Genomic DNA, 16,960 nt, shown 5'->3' with positions numbered 1-16,960 from the left:
ATGTTGAAATATTTGTATAGACATAATAAGATATCTTGACAATGAGATCAAAGTCTACACATGAAATTCATTTATGCTTCTTATATACCTTACACACATAGCCTTAAGGTAGTTGTGTACAATATATTAAATAATTTTGTGTGTTTTGACTGTGACTTGTCACATGAGGGAAGATGTGGGATTTTCTACTTGTGGCATCATATCAGCACTCAAAAAAGCTTTGGGTTTTAGAGCATTTCTGATTTTGGGATTAGAGATGCTCAACCTGTATTTAAGCAGAGCTCAGCAGAGCATTTCAGAGAGAAGTTGAAGAGAGAATTTCTGCTTTTGGTATAAACTAGGACTAGATAACCTCTGATGAGTCTTCCAACTTCATATTCCCTGAGTTTGTGATTCTCTGGTAGCTGGGAATCATGAATTTGGTAGCAGCCAGCAGCATGGGTTCAAGACCAGAGGTGCCAGACCAAGACTCACAAATCCAGATGGTAAAGAGGCCAGACAGATAGTATAAACATTTTAAAAGATTGACAAATATTTTAAACTATTATGTAAACCAAATAAAGCATGTTTTCAAGCCAAATCTTGCCTAGTGGCTACCAGTTTGAGACCATTGCATTAGAGAAAGTAAAATCAGTTTGGAGTATAATGGTGTAATACATATATAAAGTCTTAGACAGGGAGCCAAAGGAGAATAAATGATAAAAGAAGAAATATGGGAGTCTTTGATGAGAACTATTCCTTTGTTGTGATTTGACAGGAAGCCAAAAGAAAACCGAGAGTCAAAGATTACTCTGTAGTGTAGAGCCCAGGCGGCCAGTTCACAATGACTTTGCCCTTCCCCAAGCAAAGGTCATATTGCTTTATTTCCACTGTTTCTATGGCTAGATACAGATTTGTCCTCTCATTGTCTTATTATACATAATTGCATAGCATTTAGGAACGTAGAATTCAGTTAGAGGGAGAAAGATAAGCCAATGCAACATTTTTCAATTATTTTGTGTCTACAGTGTAATTACAGTTATCAAACTTTTTGGCAGAGGCTCAGAATGAACTGATTGTGATAATTACAAAGACACAGATGAAACCTTTATTCTTTTTGTTTTGATGTATGATTTGTCCTATTTCCTTGCTGCAGGTGCTTTCATTTGCAAGATGGTGCCATTTGTCCAGTCTACCGCTGTTGTGACAGAAATCCTCACTATGACCTGTATTGCTGTGGAAAGGCATCAGGGACTTGTGCATCCTTTTAAAATGAAGTGGCAATACACCAACCGAAGGGCTTTCACAATGCTAGGTGAGGTCACTGGATGTGCCAATGGCAGTGTGAGTGACATTTTTCATTACAGAATAAAGAGAACCATATTTTTAAACTAGAAGAGTAGCTTCTTATCTAACTTGTAGGCATTGAAATATAATTTGAGAGTTTCAGTGCTTTCCCTGTTTGCCTCCACCTCCATACCATCTCTCTTTTAGGCTAACCTCAGCACTGAAAATGTATCATTTTGGATATACTTTTTCAGTTTACGTCTTTAATGTTTGAGCACTACGTTCGGCTAATCTAAGACAACCTATCAGTGACAATGCCACATTAACATTCATTAGATTGAGAACTATCATCTTTCTTTTTTTCTTTAGAGACAGAGTGTCAACTACATTGTCCAGGCTAGTCTCAAATATCTGGGCTGAAGTGATCCTCCTGCCTCAGCCTCCCAAAGTGCTGTGATTACAGGCATGAGCCACTATGCCCAGCTGGGAATTATCATCTTGAGATAAGAAGACTCTAAGTTAAGCTAACAAGGGCAGGTCGATTTTTTTTTTCTTTTTTAGGCAGGGTCTCATTCTATAGCCCAGGCTGGAGTGCAGTAGTGTGATCACAACTCACTGCAGCCTCAGCCGCCCAAGCTCAAATGATCTTCCCACCTCAGCCTCCCAAGTAGCTGGGACCACAGGTTCTCACCACCACACGCAGCTAATTTTTTTATTTTTGGTAGGAACGGGGTCTCTCTATGTTTCCCAGGCTGGTCTTGAACTCCTGGGCTCAAGCCATTCCCCCTCGGCCTCTCCTTGTACTCCTTGGCCTCCCAAAATACTAGGATTACAGGTGTAAGCCACTGCACCTGGCCAGGCAGGTTGATAATGATAGGGAGCAGGAAATGTGTTTTTAGAAAAGTGGAGAACAGGGGTGCTGCCCTTGTGATGAGTACACAAGGGTAGAAAGTGACAGGGTACATGAGAACAGTGGGTTCTGAGTGCTGGGGATGCCTGGCAAAGGCACATTCCAGCCACTTCATACTTTTGCTTTAGGCATTTCTGGATCGTCAGCTTGCTGTGATTGTTACTGAGTCAGCAAGTCACAATGAACACATACCTCATGATAAATGGTAAATTTGAAGCAATGCCCTAAGGTCTAACACAGTAAAATGGAAGCATTTCTCTATTCAGTAATTATAATTGAGCCATTTAAAATCTTAGTGTGCTTCACAGTGGTTTGAATTTAATACAGCAAATAACTAGAGGTGTAGCAAGCAACTAATGTGATAATCAAATAAAGCAATTTTTACTAATATCTCACTTGAGAAGAATGAGTAAACATTTATTTCTGCTGTAAGAATTTAGCCAGTATTGGGCTGTGGAATTACAGAAAGAACCCCTGCAGGCTTTGCAATGCCAAAGTCATTTTAAACAGCTTGAAAATAATAGCTAAATAATTAGGGGAGAAAGGTGTTAGTTTTAGTTAGTTTTAATTTCATGTCATATCTTTCCTATTAAGAATTCAGAGATTTCTGGGCATTTAATAATTGACATCCTTCCAACATCATAACACCTGAAAACAGCATGTGGGGATGGAAAGCGAGTAAGGAAAGGATTACATGGAGGAGGGGAGTTATTTAAAGGAAAGAGAACTGGCGAGAGTGATAACATCTCAAAGCATAGTTGATAATAGGCAGTCAAGGGAGTTCCTACTCAAAAGAGACATAGGAAACAAGAAGGTTTTAAAATCAACTAGACTCATCTCGCCATGGGGGCTTTTGTGAACTGTTGTCTAATGTCTCCTGTAGCTCTGTCACACTGTGACCCAGCCTTGTCAGTCACTGTTTGTCTGTCACGTCCCATTCCTCCTTCCAGCTGAGATTGCCTAGACCTAGACAGAGGATGTCCAATCTTTTGGCTTCCCTGGGCCATATTGGAAGAAGGAGAATTGTCTTGTGCTACACATAAAATACACTAATACTAACAATAGCTGATGACTTTAAAAATATATCACAAAAAAACTCATAATGTTTTTAAAAAGCTTACAAATTTGTGTTGGGCCACATCCAAAGCCTTCCTAGGCCACATGCAGATTGGACAAGCTTGGCCTAGATCCTCCAGGCTTTCTTGCCCAGATGCGGTCACTGTGTCTGTATTGTTCATCTAACTGTAGCCCTTCTATCTCAGAACCGTCCAGGAAGGTAGGCAATAAGCTATACAAATTAGACTCAGTTCCTCCAGAATTTGTACTAAAGTCCAGAAAAATGATTGGACATAAGATAACTATATGTGATTAAAATAGAACAGATGTGTATGGTAATAGGAAGACAGAAAAGAGAAAGAGAGAGTGAGAAATAGAGACAGCCAGTCAGACAGACGTGTGAGTCCTACAGCTGCCAGGTATCATTGGATCATGATGAATTTTTATAGGCAGCACCAGATTATGTGTTTCTTTATAATAAACCCTAATTATGGCTTAATTGAGTCATTGAAACCTAAAGCAATAAACTGTGCTCTTAACATTCCACCCAATGTAGAAAGAACAAACAGAGTTCGAGCTGGAAACTTTTCCCCCAAATCAAAGTTGGGGCTCTTGGTTCTGTCCTTTTCCACGTCTGTTAAAACACATGGGTTGAAATTGTTGTTGGTAGTTAATCCCTTTTTTTCTTTTCTAAGAGTACATCATTAAAGCAATCCCTCTTAACAAGTTTGTGGAAGACAGGAAATTTGGAAAGAGCATTCTGGTTTCTGAAGTTATCAGTGTTCGTTTTCTAAATAAGAAAATAATGTCCATGTTATGGTGCTCAAGATAAATGTACATTTGATTTTAAAAAGAGGTGATAGAGAGTGGTCCATGCCATGTTTAAAAGTTATTCATCCATTCCACAAACATGGATAAGCCCCTACAGAGGGCCAGGAATTTTCCCAGGACTCTTGTTTGAGGAAACACAAAAATAAATGGCATTGTGTTTGCTTTCGAGGAATTTGTAGGGAATTGAGAAGTCAGTAAGGGCAACCAAGACACTGCACTAGAGGGCATGTAGAGACAACAGGGAATTAGTAGTCAGCTTATTTGGAAATAGCAGCGGCCTTCAAAGGTTCCCCAGAGAATGTGATTTCTGAGTCAAGTCCTGGAAAATGAGTCCACAGATAGACACTGGTAATAGGGTGGTCAGGGAGTGGCACAGTGCATTCTGGGATACGGGAACTGAAACCAGCACTGCATACTCCTCAGTAGAGGACTGCAATGTGAATAGCATGGACTGAAATGGAAGAGGAGAGACAGGCAATTGAGATGGTAGAGAACCTCATAGGCAATTGAGATGGTAGAGAACCTCATGGGCCATGCTAAGGAAACTAGGTTTTATCTTGTAGGCAATGGAACACTATTAAACATTTAAAACTTGTTTTAGAGAGTTTATTCCAGCAGCAGTTTTGAGGATGGTGAAAGAGTGGAAGCATGAACCTCAGGGGAGACCATGGCACTACCCTAGGGCAGAGAACAGCTGCCCTCCTATAGGGAATCTTGATGGTTAGGTAATTATGCATGGATGTATCATACTCTGATGACTTTAACACTTTTACAGGTGTGGTCTGGCTGGTGGCAGTCATCGTAGGATCACCCATGTGGCACGTGCAACAACTTGAGGTAGACTCCAGCTGGGATGGATAATCATATTGTTGAACTGTTTTCTCACCCCTCTTAATTGTAATTATTTTCCTTCCTGCATGAGCAATACAGCAAATTTGTATGACCTCAGCTATTTCACTGGAGGTCTTTCAAGTGGAATAAAATGATTTTTTAAGGTTCATTTTCTCTGTTTTACCTAGCTCTTCCTGATATATTGTTAGGACTCTAATGCTTAAAATACAATTTTCAAAAAATACACAGGTCAGTTTCTACATTTTCCTGCAAGCTGAGCATGCTTTTCCCAGTGTCCCCAAATGTTACATTTTAAGAGTTGAATGATTGCTCTAAGTTTTTCTTTTATTTTTAAGTCACGTAAAAAAATTGTAATAAATTATCTACTTAGTTGACTCTCATAAGTCTTTTCTTACCTGCCTCCTATTCATTGACACATTGAAATTCTAACTGGAAACATGTCAGGAGATCATCTTATTCAGCCTCTCTCCTTTCCCCACACCTTTGTCAGACAGGCCCAGCCATGCATGGGGATTCATAGGAAGGAGAGCGCTGAGTTGGTTTCAGACAGCCCAGCCTGTCTGTTGGGGTGGACTTTAACATGTCTTGCATAGGTGATCTACCCAGGCAGCAGTTTTCAAAGACACTAGAGAGTTGCTCACATACACCCTAAGATAAGTTTTAAATGATTTATCCCTTTGTACCTTTTAAAATAGAGATAGGCAAATGTGAAACTTTACGGTCCATGTCATGTCATCCTCAAGGATAACAAATGAGCCTAAGATAAGAGAACATTCAAAAAGTAGCCTGATTTTTTTTTTCATGTAACTAATTTATTGAATGAGCTGGACTCCATAGATGAGAGCAGAAAATAATTTTATTTTTTCCCTTGCTAGCTGTAAAAATGCATCTGAGGACTTTTTTAGTCCTCTTGGTGAAATATGGATGAAAAAATCTTGAACAACTCTTCCAGTCAGATAATAAAATTTCTCTGGTCACTTTCACTCACAAGAGTAGTGTGAGTTTTGTTATTAAACTGTCCTGTCCAGGAATAGAATTACATAAATCCATACTCTTATTTAATCAATTTGCAATTTTTCCCTTCCCTCAGTGTGAATAGTTTTCAGGCCTAGAAATGTGAAGGAGTTATGGTCAGCTGCTTCTCTGTTTCCTCTCCTTGTGTTTCTTTTTCTCTCCCCTGCCCCACTTCTCTCCCCGCCCCCCCCCCCCCCCCCCCACAACATTGGCTGCCTCTCTCTTGTCAGAAGCTGATGAGGAAAATGGGGAGAGGAAGGGGGCAGATGTCACCAGAAATGGTGCCCTCTAGGTGTGATTGTATTGCCTGTGACTGACTACTTGCTTCAGGACTTCTCAAAGATAACCGCACTGAGACCTCCAGCCAGCTGGCAAGGGATCATGCCAGCTCTTGTCTGTGGATGCTGCCCTTATCTCCAGCAGGAAGCCCAGACTGGTGGAGCCCTTTCATAATGACTCAGTTCTAAATCGTGTGGTCCATTTCTAGCCCATAGAAAACAAACAGGTGTATCAATTTTTAAATAAAATAAAAGCATTTTGTTTTATTTAATATAGAAAAATTATTTTTATATGTTTAAAAATACTCTAAATATTTTTTAAATATATAATTAATTGTGTTTGTAGAAAATGCATATCATGTCATTGGCAAAGCCAGTCCTCACTGTCAAACAGATCAGTCCAGTCAAAGTTACTCCCTGTCAGGAAAACATCTGATTAACCAAATGTATTAATATGCATCCCATGGCCACCGTCTCACTCCTAAATTCTTTTAGGACAAGCAAAGACTTCCTGAGGGCATATGCTCAGATGGTTTTATGGAAATTTCAGGTCTTTCTTCACTCTTCAATTTCAGATTTTCTATTCCCAAACATATACTTCTCGAAAATTCTACTGCCTAATATTGTCCTGAGCTTGCAGGGACTCTGAACTTATGACAGGGATGATACAAATTTCCCTGCCTTCAGCATTTCTCACTGCCACTCTCTGCTTCACTTGTACTGGGCTGTCTCTCATCAGTGATGTATTTGTCAGTTTTCAGGTGATAGAAGCAATGAGATGGTTAAGGTTGTCATTGCTCCTGCCTCCTTACTGTATGAAAAATGTGAATTCACAACTTCTCAACACCTGTCAAATACCTTTTTTTCTCTGCCAGGCTTTACCCTGAATAGAAATATATTTAAGAGAGAAAGTAGCACAAAGCCCTGCCATGCATTTGTAATGCCTTGATCAGTGTGGCTTCCCTGACATCAGTCATTGAATTATCTCTTGTTTTGGTGCCCCGTGGTAAGATTCAGTTTGTGTGAGAGATGTGACTTTGGTAAGTTGGGAGAAGGGTGCTTATGATGGAGGAAATGGGAATGTAGACCCAGCGTGACACTTCCAACTTGGGGACGATATTAGGCAGTGGAATTTTAGAGAAGTGTGTGTTTAGAAATAGAAGATCTGAAATTTTCCATAAAACCATCTGAGCATGCCCTCAGGAAGTCTTTGCTGAAGTCCATAGTCAGGACTTTGCCGAAGTTAGGAAGTCCGTAGTCCCTAGGGCTATGTGAACCTGATCCAAGACGCCCAGTCCAGCATGCTCTTATATGTGTCAGTCCATGACCCCGGGTCATTGGCCTTTGCAGGCTTTGCTTCCATAGAGTCAGAATGAATTTCATTTTAACATTTTATTTCCAGAGAGTTTGAATCTTGAGATTATTTTTCAGTGAGTGTTATTCCTAGTTGCATTTGTAAGTAACACCTAGGTCAGAACTTGAATTTTCTTACCTTTGATGAGTAACCAAAAAGTTGCTTTCCCCCATTCAATTCACGTTGAAGACTGGTGATAAAATTTGCCGGGAATGTAGGCAGAAATATATCTGAGACCCAAGTATTCAGCTCCACAGTGACTAAAATGACAATAGTTTTGATAAATCTCTCATTTTTATCCTATTACCCAAAAAAGTAACTTTTGAATATGCTTTAAATATTTAGTTTGTTCTTAAACTAGCCCTTAAAACACTCTCTATTATTTATAAATGTTATTAATAATAGTTTTGAGCTTATGAGCCTACCAGAAATAGTATGAATAAACCAGCAGGTACAATCTGAATATTTGCAATAGTTTGAATTCCAATTTCTCATACATCTCAGAATAAAAGCTGCCAGTTGCCTCTTTAATATCTTTCCAAGCAATCTGATCATTACAATATATGAAGCAGCAGTAACAAATTACGACTTTCAGTACCTTTCAACTGAAAGATGTCTCATGCCTTTCAAAAATCTATCTCAACAATTGAAGAAGCAAAATAATTTAATATTAAACTACCTAGCATGTATTTTATATTGCAAATATTGCAAAATATTTTTCGATATATACTTTGGCAAATGTAGTGCTGTTTCAGTCCACTGAAAATTTGTGACTAGTGGAAATAGAAGTTGACAAAGATAATAAATGAAAGTAAACAGGCTATGGACCTGAATTCCATTTAGAATATAAAAGATGGCATAAAACTCTTAAGAACTTAAGCAGTGAAGTGGAAAAACTATGCTTCACAACAAAAGAACAATGAAAAATGTATCTCATTTGAAATACATGCTGGGGACAAATTTGAATGAACTTAAAAAATGTGTTGCAATAATGGCTGATATCTGTTCTTTTAATGCTGACTACTGGTTCTTTTAATGAATTTTTCTTATTATAAAGATCAAATATGACTTCCTATATGAAAAGGAACATATCTGCTGCTTAGAAGAGTGGACCAGCCCTGTGCACCAGAAGATCTATACCACCTTCATCCTTGTCATCCTCTTCCTCCTGCCTCTTATGGTGATGCTTATTCTGTACAGTAAAATTGGTTATGAACTTTGGATAAAGAAAAGAGTTGGGGATGGTTCAGTGCTGCAAACTATTCATGGAAAAGAAATGTCCAAAATAGCCAGGTCTGTTTAATGAAATATTCGCCTCTTTAAAATATCTTTAATTAATTGTGCTGGAAGGGATGGTTGCCAGGGCTCTCAGAACCTTTAGGTAATTTAGTCTAAGCAACCTTTGTAATTCAAATTTGAGGCATGGACTGACTTTAAACTCTTGAAGTTTTACATGGAGCGGAAAGAAACAACAAGATTACCAGCTGGCAAATCAACTGGGAAGTTACAGCTATAGGTAGAAACTGACTTGGAATTTAGAACATATATGATGTGGTAGGAAGACAGTGGGCTGGCGTCAGAACCCTGTGGTCCTATGGGTACTCTATCACTCACCAGCCACAAGATAGACATCAGTCTCACTCCCAAGGCTCTGCTTCCCTCATATGTACAAGGAGCATAATAACATCCATCCTTACTTAATCCCACCCAAAGATGATGCTAAAAGACAAGAGATTGATCTGTATGAAAATCCTTTGGAAACCGAAGCATGCTATTTATTTTAAATTATTATTATTTATTTATTTTTACCTAAGGGCTTTGCTTTCTGAATTTATTCATTAATAGAAATTTTAAAACACGACTTACTGCTGTGATACTTGTAGTCCATATCATTTTTTAATAATCTACACTGAATGACTATCAGAAACAAAGCAAAAAAGCCTTAAATGGAGGAGTCTGGTGATTTGGTGGGATTTTATCATCTCTCCAAGTGTGCTCTAGTGCTCAGTTTGAATTAAAAAGCCCTTCTCAATGTACAGGGCCCCTAGACTGTTCAGCACCTTGGGACTTATCGTTAAGTTGGTTCCTCCCACTTCCTTGAAAGAAAAAGCTACCGTGTTGAAATAAGAGATAATGGATCAGGCACAGTGGCTCATGCCCGTAATCCCAGCAATTTGGGGGGACCAAGGTGGCTAGATCACTTGAGGTCAGGAGTTCGAGACCAGCCTGGCCAACATGGTGAAACTCAGTCTCTACTAAAAATACAAAAATTAGCTGGACGTGGTGGTGGGTACCTGTAATCCCAGCTACTTGGGAGGTTGAGGCAGGAGAATTGCTTGAACCTGATAGACAGAGGTTGCAGTGAGCCGAGATCACACCACTGCACTCTAGTCTGGGTGACAGAGCAAGACTCCATCTCAAAAAATAATAATAATAATTATAATAAAAGATAATGAGTATGAGTTTTTATAAACTTAAAGCACCATGCATATGTGTAGAGCTCTTGAAGATGTATATCCTCTTTACAGAAGTCATGGAGAAAATTAGTTTGAAGCCCTGGTTAATCATATTGTTAAGATACATCAGGCCGGGTGTGGTGGCTCACACCTGGAATCTCAGCACTTCGGGAGGCTGAGGTTGGAGGATTGCTTGAGCCCAGGAGTTTAAGACTAGCCTGGGCCACAAAGTGAGACCCCGTCTCTACAAAAAATTTAAAAATTAGCTGGGTGTAGTGGCATGTACCTGTGGTCCCAGCTACATGGAAGGCTGAGTAAGAACCTGTCTCAAAAAAAAAAAAAAAAAAACACACACACACAAGATATATCATATAGATATTTATTTTAATTGTATCCCTGGAATTTCCCATATTTCATTTTTTTTTTTTTTTTTTTTTTGGTAGAGATGGGGTTTTGCCATGTTGCCTAGGCTGGTGTTGATCTCCTGGACTCACACAATTCACCTGTCTTGTCCACCCAAAGAGCTGGAATTACAAGCATGAGTTACTGCACCTGGCCCATATTTTATAAATATTGATATTTTACTGCCACAGGCATGAATGCTCTTTAATATAAAGTGAGTGAGAGCTTTATATTGAAGTAACAGAAGTTAGACTTCCTAAATTCACATCCAAGATATAGTCTTTACTAGTCATCCAACTTCACAAATTAATTAACCTTCTGTGTGTCTCGATTTCTGCATCTATCAAATGACTTATTGGGAAAATTAATAACATCATCCATTTCATGCATCTAGCAGAGTGCCAGATCCGTAATGAGCAGACATTCAAAGAACACTTATGATGTGGAAAATATTAAGATGAGGGTAATATCAACAGGAAAAGAGGATAATCAGCTCACAAATAACCTATCATAAACTTAATTTAAAAATTATGTTTGAGTGAGCTAGGCTCAGACTTCAATAGCTTTGCAATGAAGCTGGCACATTTGCCAAGGAGAAGTTAACTAATACAATGTTTGCTTGTGGGTTTAGGAAGAAGAAACGAGCTGTCATTATGATGGTGACAGTGGTGGCTCTCTTTGCTGTGTGCTGGGCACCATTCCATGTTGTCCATATGATGATTGAATACAGTGAGTGCTTGTCATTCTCATTTGATAGACATTCTCTTTCATTTCCTGTGAGAATAGACAATGAATCTTTGAAATGTGCCACTGTTCACTTGGATAATCAAATACCTAACATTTCATGTTTCTTTCATGTCTTCAAGATCACAAGGTCATTATGTGGTAGGTCATTATGTATGACTATGACTAAATCTTTAATAATTACAGAAGATAAAAGCTTTGAGATTCCTCTCCCGTGTTACTCCTTCTGTTCTCCCTAGGCTATTTAAACGTTGGAAAAGGAGTGACATCCTATGAGCATTTCCCATTTAGAACCCGACTTGAATAGTTAGACCTGCAGTATATTCTCTCTGATAACCCAGGACGTATCATGGTTCTCAGTATGATTTTGTTTCTGTAAGGCAAGTGAACATTTGAAGGGTTACTGCTGCTTCCAGTTTACATGAAGCTTGGAGTTATCAAGCTGCATTGCCATAAGCCCCCTACTATTTGCTGGACACCAGGCTATGCTTGTAAGCCTAGATTCTCTAAGTGAAGACTCATCACAAAGGTTATTTTTATTCAGATATCAGATGCCTCTCCCAAAACGATCTTGAGAATTTTTCACACCTTTAGATACTTGTACAAGTGTAAGTCTTTGACAGATGACAAACAAAAGTTTTATTTTATGCTCCTTAAAATAAATATACATTCTAAAATATTACTTTATTTCAGGTAATTTTGAAAAGGAATACGATGATGTCACAATCAAGATGATTTTTGCTATCGTGCAAATTATTGGATTTTCCAACTCCATCTGTAATCCCATTGTCTATGCATTTATGAATGAAAACTTCAAAAAAAATGTTTTGTCTGCAGTTTGTTATTGCATAGTAAACAAAACCTGCTCTCCAGCACAAAGGCATGGAAATTCAGGAATTACCATGATGCAAAAGAAAGCAAAGTTTTCCGTCAGAGAGAATCCACTGGAGGAAACCAAAGGAGAAACGTTCAGTGATGGCAACATTGAAGTCAAATTGTGTGAACAAACAAAGGAGATAAAAAAGCTCAAACGACATCTTGCTCTCTTTAGGTCTGAACTGGCTGAGAATTCTACTTTAGACAGTGGGCATTAACTGTAACAATATCTTCATAATTAATGCCCTTCAGATTGTAGCCCAAAGAGAAAATTATTTTGAGCAAAAGTCAAATACTTTTTTTATTCTTAAGATGATGACAAGAAGAAAACAAATCACATTTCCATTAAAAAATGACACGAGGCTGGTCCAAGTGCAGTGATGTTTACAACCAATTGATCACAACCACTTACCAGTTTTCTGTGTTCCTTCTCACTTCCACTGCTTCACTTGACTAGCCTTAAAAAAGTGACATGGAAGGCCAGGCGTGGTGTCTCACGCCTGTAATCCCAGCACTTTGGGAGGCCGAGGCTGATGGATCACAAGGTCAGGAGATCAAAACCATCCTGGCCATCACGGTGAAACCTCGTCTCTACTAAAAATACAAAAAATTAGCTGGGCGTGGTGGCGGGCGCCTGTATTCCCAGCTACTAGGGAGGCTGAGGTGGGAGAACTGAGTGAACCTGGAAGGCGGGGCTTGCAGTGAGCCGAGATTGCGCCACTGCGCTCCAACCTGGGCAAAAGAGCGAGACTCCCCATCTCAAAAAAATTTTTTTGAAAAATTCGTGAACCGTACTTTTAATATTATTTCAGTGGATTTTTAAAAATCTTGTACAGAAATCAGTGTTCTTAGCTAACAGTTTTTCTCCCACGCAGTTTTTCTCCCACCGTGATGTGACTATGTATTGCTAGACTGAATAAGAAAATCACTTAAAATAATGTCTTCTTCCTTGAAAATTAAGTTAATAGTTCAGTGCTGTAATGTGATTTTTATTGCACTGTTGAAATTAGGTAATAGAGTCTCTTACACATGAGGTCTGTGCCACAATCATAAAGTTAAAGCAGAGGGAGAAGCAGCCAAGTGACGGATGAATGAGACTTAGAGGAAGATGCCTGTACTGGAGCTTTGTATGGTTCTGCCAGTTACCTTGTTGCCTTGCTGTATGACTGGCAAGTCACATCGCCTTTTTAAGCCTTCATGTTTTCCTCTGTAAACTGGAGATGATAGCTGCTCCACTTCACGGAGTTGCTGCCAGAACAAAATGAGACACGAGCAGACAAGCCCTTTGTACTCTAAACAGCCTCAAGCTCTGATGCATAAGCTCCCTATGTCTCACATCTCCCCTTTATGTTCTCTTTTCCTTTCTGAGAGTCTCCCCGACCCCTGCCCAACTTTCCCCTCATGCCTGTGTTGTAACTGGTTTCTCTAATCAAAAGAAGAAAGTTTGGGGAGCCTCATTTCTGTGATATATTTAGACAAAACTATCTCATATGGTTATCTTTTTAAGCCCCTTATTTTCACTGATGGGATTGCTTATATAAAAGGAATTTTCTGTGTAGTTAGTAGATGAGGGTGTGAATCAACTCCAAGCCCATGAAATTGTACTGTGCCCAAGGCTGACCCTCAAGAACTGGGTCAAGAAGAAGAATAGAGTCCCCCACCCATATTCCTTACCCCAACCTCCCTTAAGTGCAATCCTTGTCTCTTCAATCTTCTCTCTGGTTCCCAAATGTCATGGATACAGAGGCCACCATCACAGCACCCTGTCATTTTGCTTTCAACAGCCAAGATTCCCAAAGTCCAGCATCAACCTCACAGCCAAAGTGTTTATTCCATTTCCAGTTTTCCAGCACTTATTCTCCCAGCTAGGTAATAGGAAGAGAAGCTTAAGAGCTTATAGGACATTTTACAGGTAAAAGCTTTCAGATTTGGTAACCAAGGAACTAACTATTGGGATCTTCAAGATACAGACATTTAATTTTATATGTGTCAGTGAAGCATGCATGAAAAAGACAAAGATGAAACAATGTACAGTATTATGAAAAATTGTCAATATGACACTGCAAAATTCACAAAGAGAAAAGAGAGAGACTGATTATTTAGTTTCTACTGAAGTGGACTATGGGTTATTTATATAAACTGCCTGTCATATCTAGTTACCCTGTGGCAAAACAATGATTATCATTAAACATTAAACCATTAAAAATGAATTGGATTCACTGATTTTGGTTATCCTTACTCAGTTGGTAAGTATTCATATAATTCTTTCTACATTTGGTGTATACATGATCTAAATATGACTTAATGAAAAACAGATAAATCTGCACTGTTATTGACCATGTAATTATTAAGGTTAGAAGTTTCTTGTAATTCCTAAATATTTAGATATAAGGTAATAACGTAAATATTTACTGTAAAATTTCCAGACATCTTATGAAAGCCTTTAAAAAAAAATTTGCTCACATTGCATTAAAGCTGTTTTAGAAACAGTAGCAGTAATAGCACACCTTTTTTGTCATTTAAACATATAATCCCTTTGCTCTGTTATGAAACTTCAAAAGGTAAATATGGTCCAATCTGTTCCTGAAAATGTCCTACCATTAGCCAAAGAAGCTGTGAGTCTCATCTGGACGTTGAGTCCAGACACTGATATAACACAGCCTGTGAGTCCATAGAGAGTTCACCCTGGATTTGCAAAATGAACCTGACTACTGCCTTTTGTTCTCTTTTCTCTGACTTCACAGTCCCTTGAGTCTTTATTCCCTTTGTCCTCTACTCAGCCATCTGCCTTTTTCACCTTTTGTCTCTGCCACAGACTGCCTGTCACTCATTTTATCCATCTGGTTTTCCTTTACCTGGTGCTTGGAGTGAAAATTGAAAAGGTTTTGTTGGATCCAGGAGGTAGGGTTGGGAGTGGTACGGAAAACTAGCTTTTCATCTGTTAGCATTTAGGTAAAACATTTGTGAAAGCAGTAAAAAATACGTTTCACTGCTCAGACCTCTAAGCCTTTTATTTCATTATGGATCACTGTGCCAAAAAGAGATCAGTATCTTTTCTCCACTCTATAAATAGATATGACCTTCTGAGGAATATTCATAGTTCATGTCCCTTTTGATTATACTATGAAGGATATGTCCTTTTTTTTTTTGCCATAGTTTGGTATGGTTCAGAACACCAGTGTTATACACACTAGTTTGATTAAAGATTAATTACTAGTTCCAAGATCATTTTAAAAAGAGAAACCCAGTTTCAGGCCCTATGCTATGTTACTTGAAGGCTTACAATAAATCAAAATAACAAGAAAATGTGTCATTGGCTTAAGGATAGATACTTGGCTAAATGCAAAATAATAAAGATACCAGAAGAAAAGGCACAAATATATAATCAACTTGTTTTGGCTGAGGTAGCAGCATAATTCAATGGGGGGAATGACAACCTTAAAACAAAAGGTTATGGAACAATTGGATATTCAAGGACCAAACATAGGACTTTGATTCTTATACTACATACAAAAATTAACTCATAATGCACCGTATACTTAAACAAAAGAGCTAAATCTGCAAAACTTCTAGAATAAAATAGAAGAAAATCCTAGTACCCTAAATTAGGCAAAGATTTCATAAGGCACTAAAAGCAGGAAGCATAAAAGGAAATTGATAAAATTAACTTTGTCAAAATGAATAGCTTCTGCTATTTGAAAGGTAATGCTATAAAAATGAAAGGACAAGCCACAGATATAAGAAAATATGTGCAAAACACATCTGGTAAAGACCACATATCCATTATTTATAAAGAATTCTCACAACTCAGTAATAAAATTGGCAAATTATTTGAACAAACATTTTACCTAAAAAGAAACACAAATCAATAAGCATATGAAAAGCTTCTCAACATCAATAGTCACTACAAATGGCAAAACAAAACAACAGTAAGATGGCACTACAGACTCCCTAGAATAATTGAAGTTAAAAAGTGTTGGCAAGGACGTTAAGCAACTAGAATTCCCATGGCTGGTGGGAATATAAAATGACACAGTTATTTGGGAAACAATTGGCTAATAAATTGAACAGTTGTTCTACAACCCAGAAATTCCATTCCTGGCCGGGCACGGTGGCTCACGCCTCTAATCCCAGCACTTTGGGAGGCGGAGGTGGGTAGATCACAAGGTCAGGAGATCAAGACCATCCTGGACAACATGGTGAAACCCTGTCTCTACTAAAAATATAAAAATTAGCCAGGCATGGTGGTGGGCACCTGTAGTCCCAGCTACTCTGGAGCTGAGGCAGGAGAATCACTTGAACTTGGGAGACAGAGATTGCAGTGAGCCAAGACCGTGCCACTGCACTCCAGCCTGGCGACAGAGCGAGACTCTGTCTAAAAAAAATAAAATAAAAAAAATCAATTCCTGGATATTTTCTCAAGAGGAATTAAAACATATGAATATTCATAGCAGCTTAATTCATAATCACTAAAAACTGGAAACAATCCGAATGTCTATCAGCTGGTGAATGGATAAACAAATTGTGGAAAAGCAATCCAATTGAATATGGCTTACCAACAAAAAAAAATTAATTGTTGATACATGGGACAACAAGGATCAACTTCAAAAGTATTCTGCTGAGTGAAAGAAGCCAGCCAAAAAAAACTATATGCTCTATGATTCCATTTACATGAAATTCCAGAGAAGACAAAGCTGCAGGAATGAAAAACGGGGAGGGGTTGCCATGGGCTAGTAGTTAAGTTTAGCCAATTGAATGCAAGAGAGTGACTTTTTTGGATGATAGAAACGTGTTATCTCTTAATTTTAGTAATGGTTACTTGGGTTTAAACATTTGTCCAATTGATTAAATTGCATTCATTAAAAGGATGAATTTATTGTATACAAGTTATAGTTTGATTTTTTAAAGTACATTTCATGAA

General features: G+C 38.4%; 1 protein-coding gene across 1 annotated transcript in view; it reads left to right on the top strand.

The window, feature by feature from the left end:
• Positions 1-15,037, top strand: part of QRFPR (pyroglutamylated RFamide peptide receptor) — a 58,363-nt gene extending 43,326 nt beyond the window's left edge. The window contains exons 2-6 of the mRNA XM_007999687.3: positions 1,136-1,294; positions 4,839-4,900; positions 8,619-8,854; positions 11,051-11,148; positions 11,857-15,037. Of these exons, the coding sequence (XP_007997878.2) occupies positions 1,136-1,294; positions 4,839-4,900; positions 8,619-8,854; positions 11,051-11,148; positions 11,857-12,257 (956 nt within the window). The 3' untranslated portion in view covers positions 12,258-15,037. The remainder of the gene's footprint in view (positions 1-1,135; positions 1,295-4,838; positions 4,901-8,618; positions 8,855-11,050; positions 11,149-11,856) is intronic.
• Positions 15,038-16,960: the final 1,923 nt, after the last annotated feature.

The sequence above is a fragment of the Chlorocebus sabaeus genome, chromosome 7 (assembly GCF_047675955.1).
Source record: "Chlorocebus sabaeus isolate Y175 chromosome 7, mChlSab1.0.hap1, whole genome shotgun sequence".
In the NCBI taxonomy this organism is placed as follows: domain Eukaryota; kingdom Metazoa; phylum Chordata; class Mammalia; order Primates; family Cercopithecidae; genus Chlorocebus; species Chlorocebus sabaeus.
The sequence above is the reverse complement of the archived record's forward strand: the minus strand, read 5'-3'. Positions and strand labels throughout refer to the sequence as shown.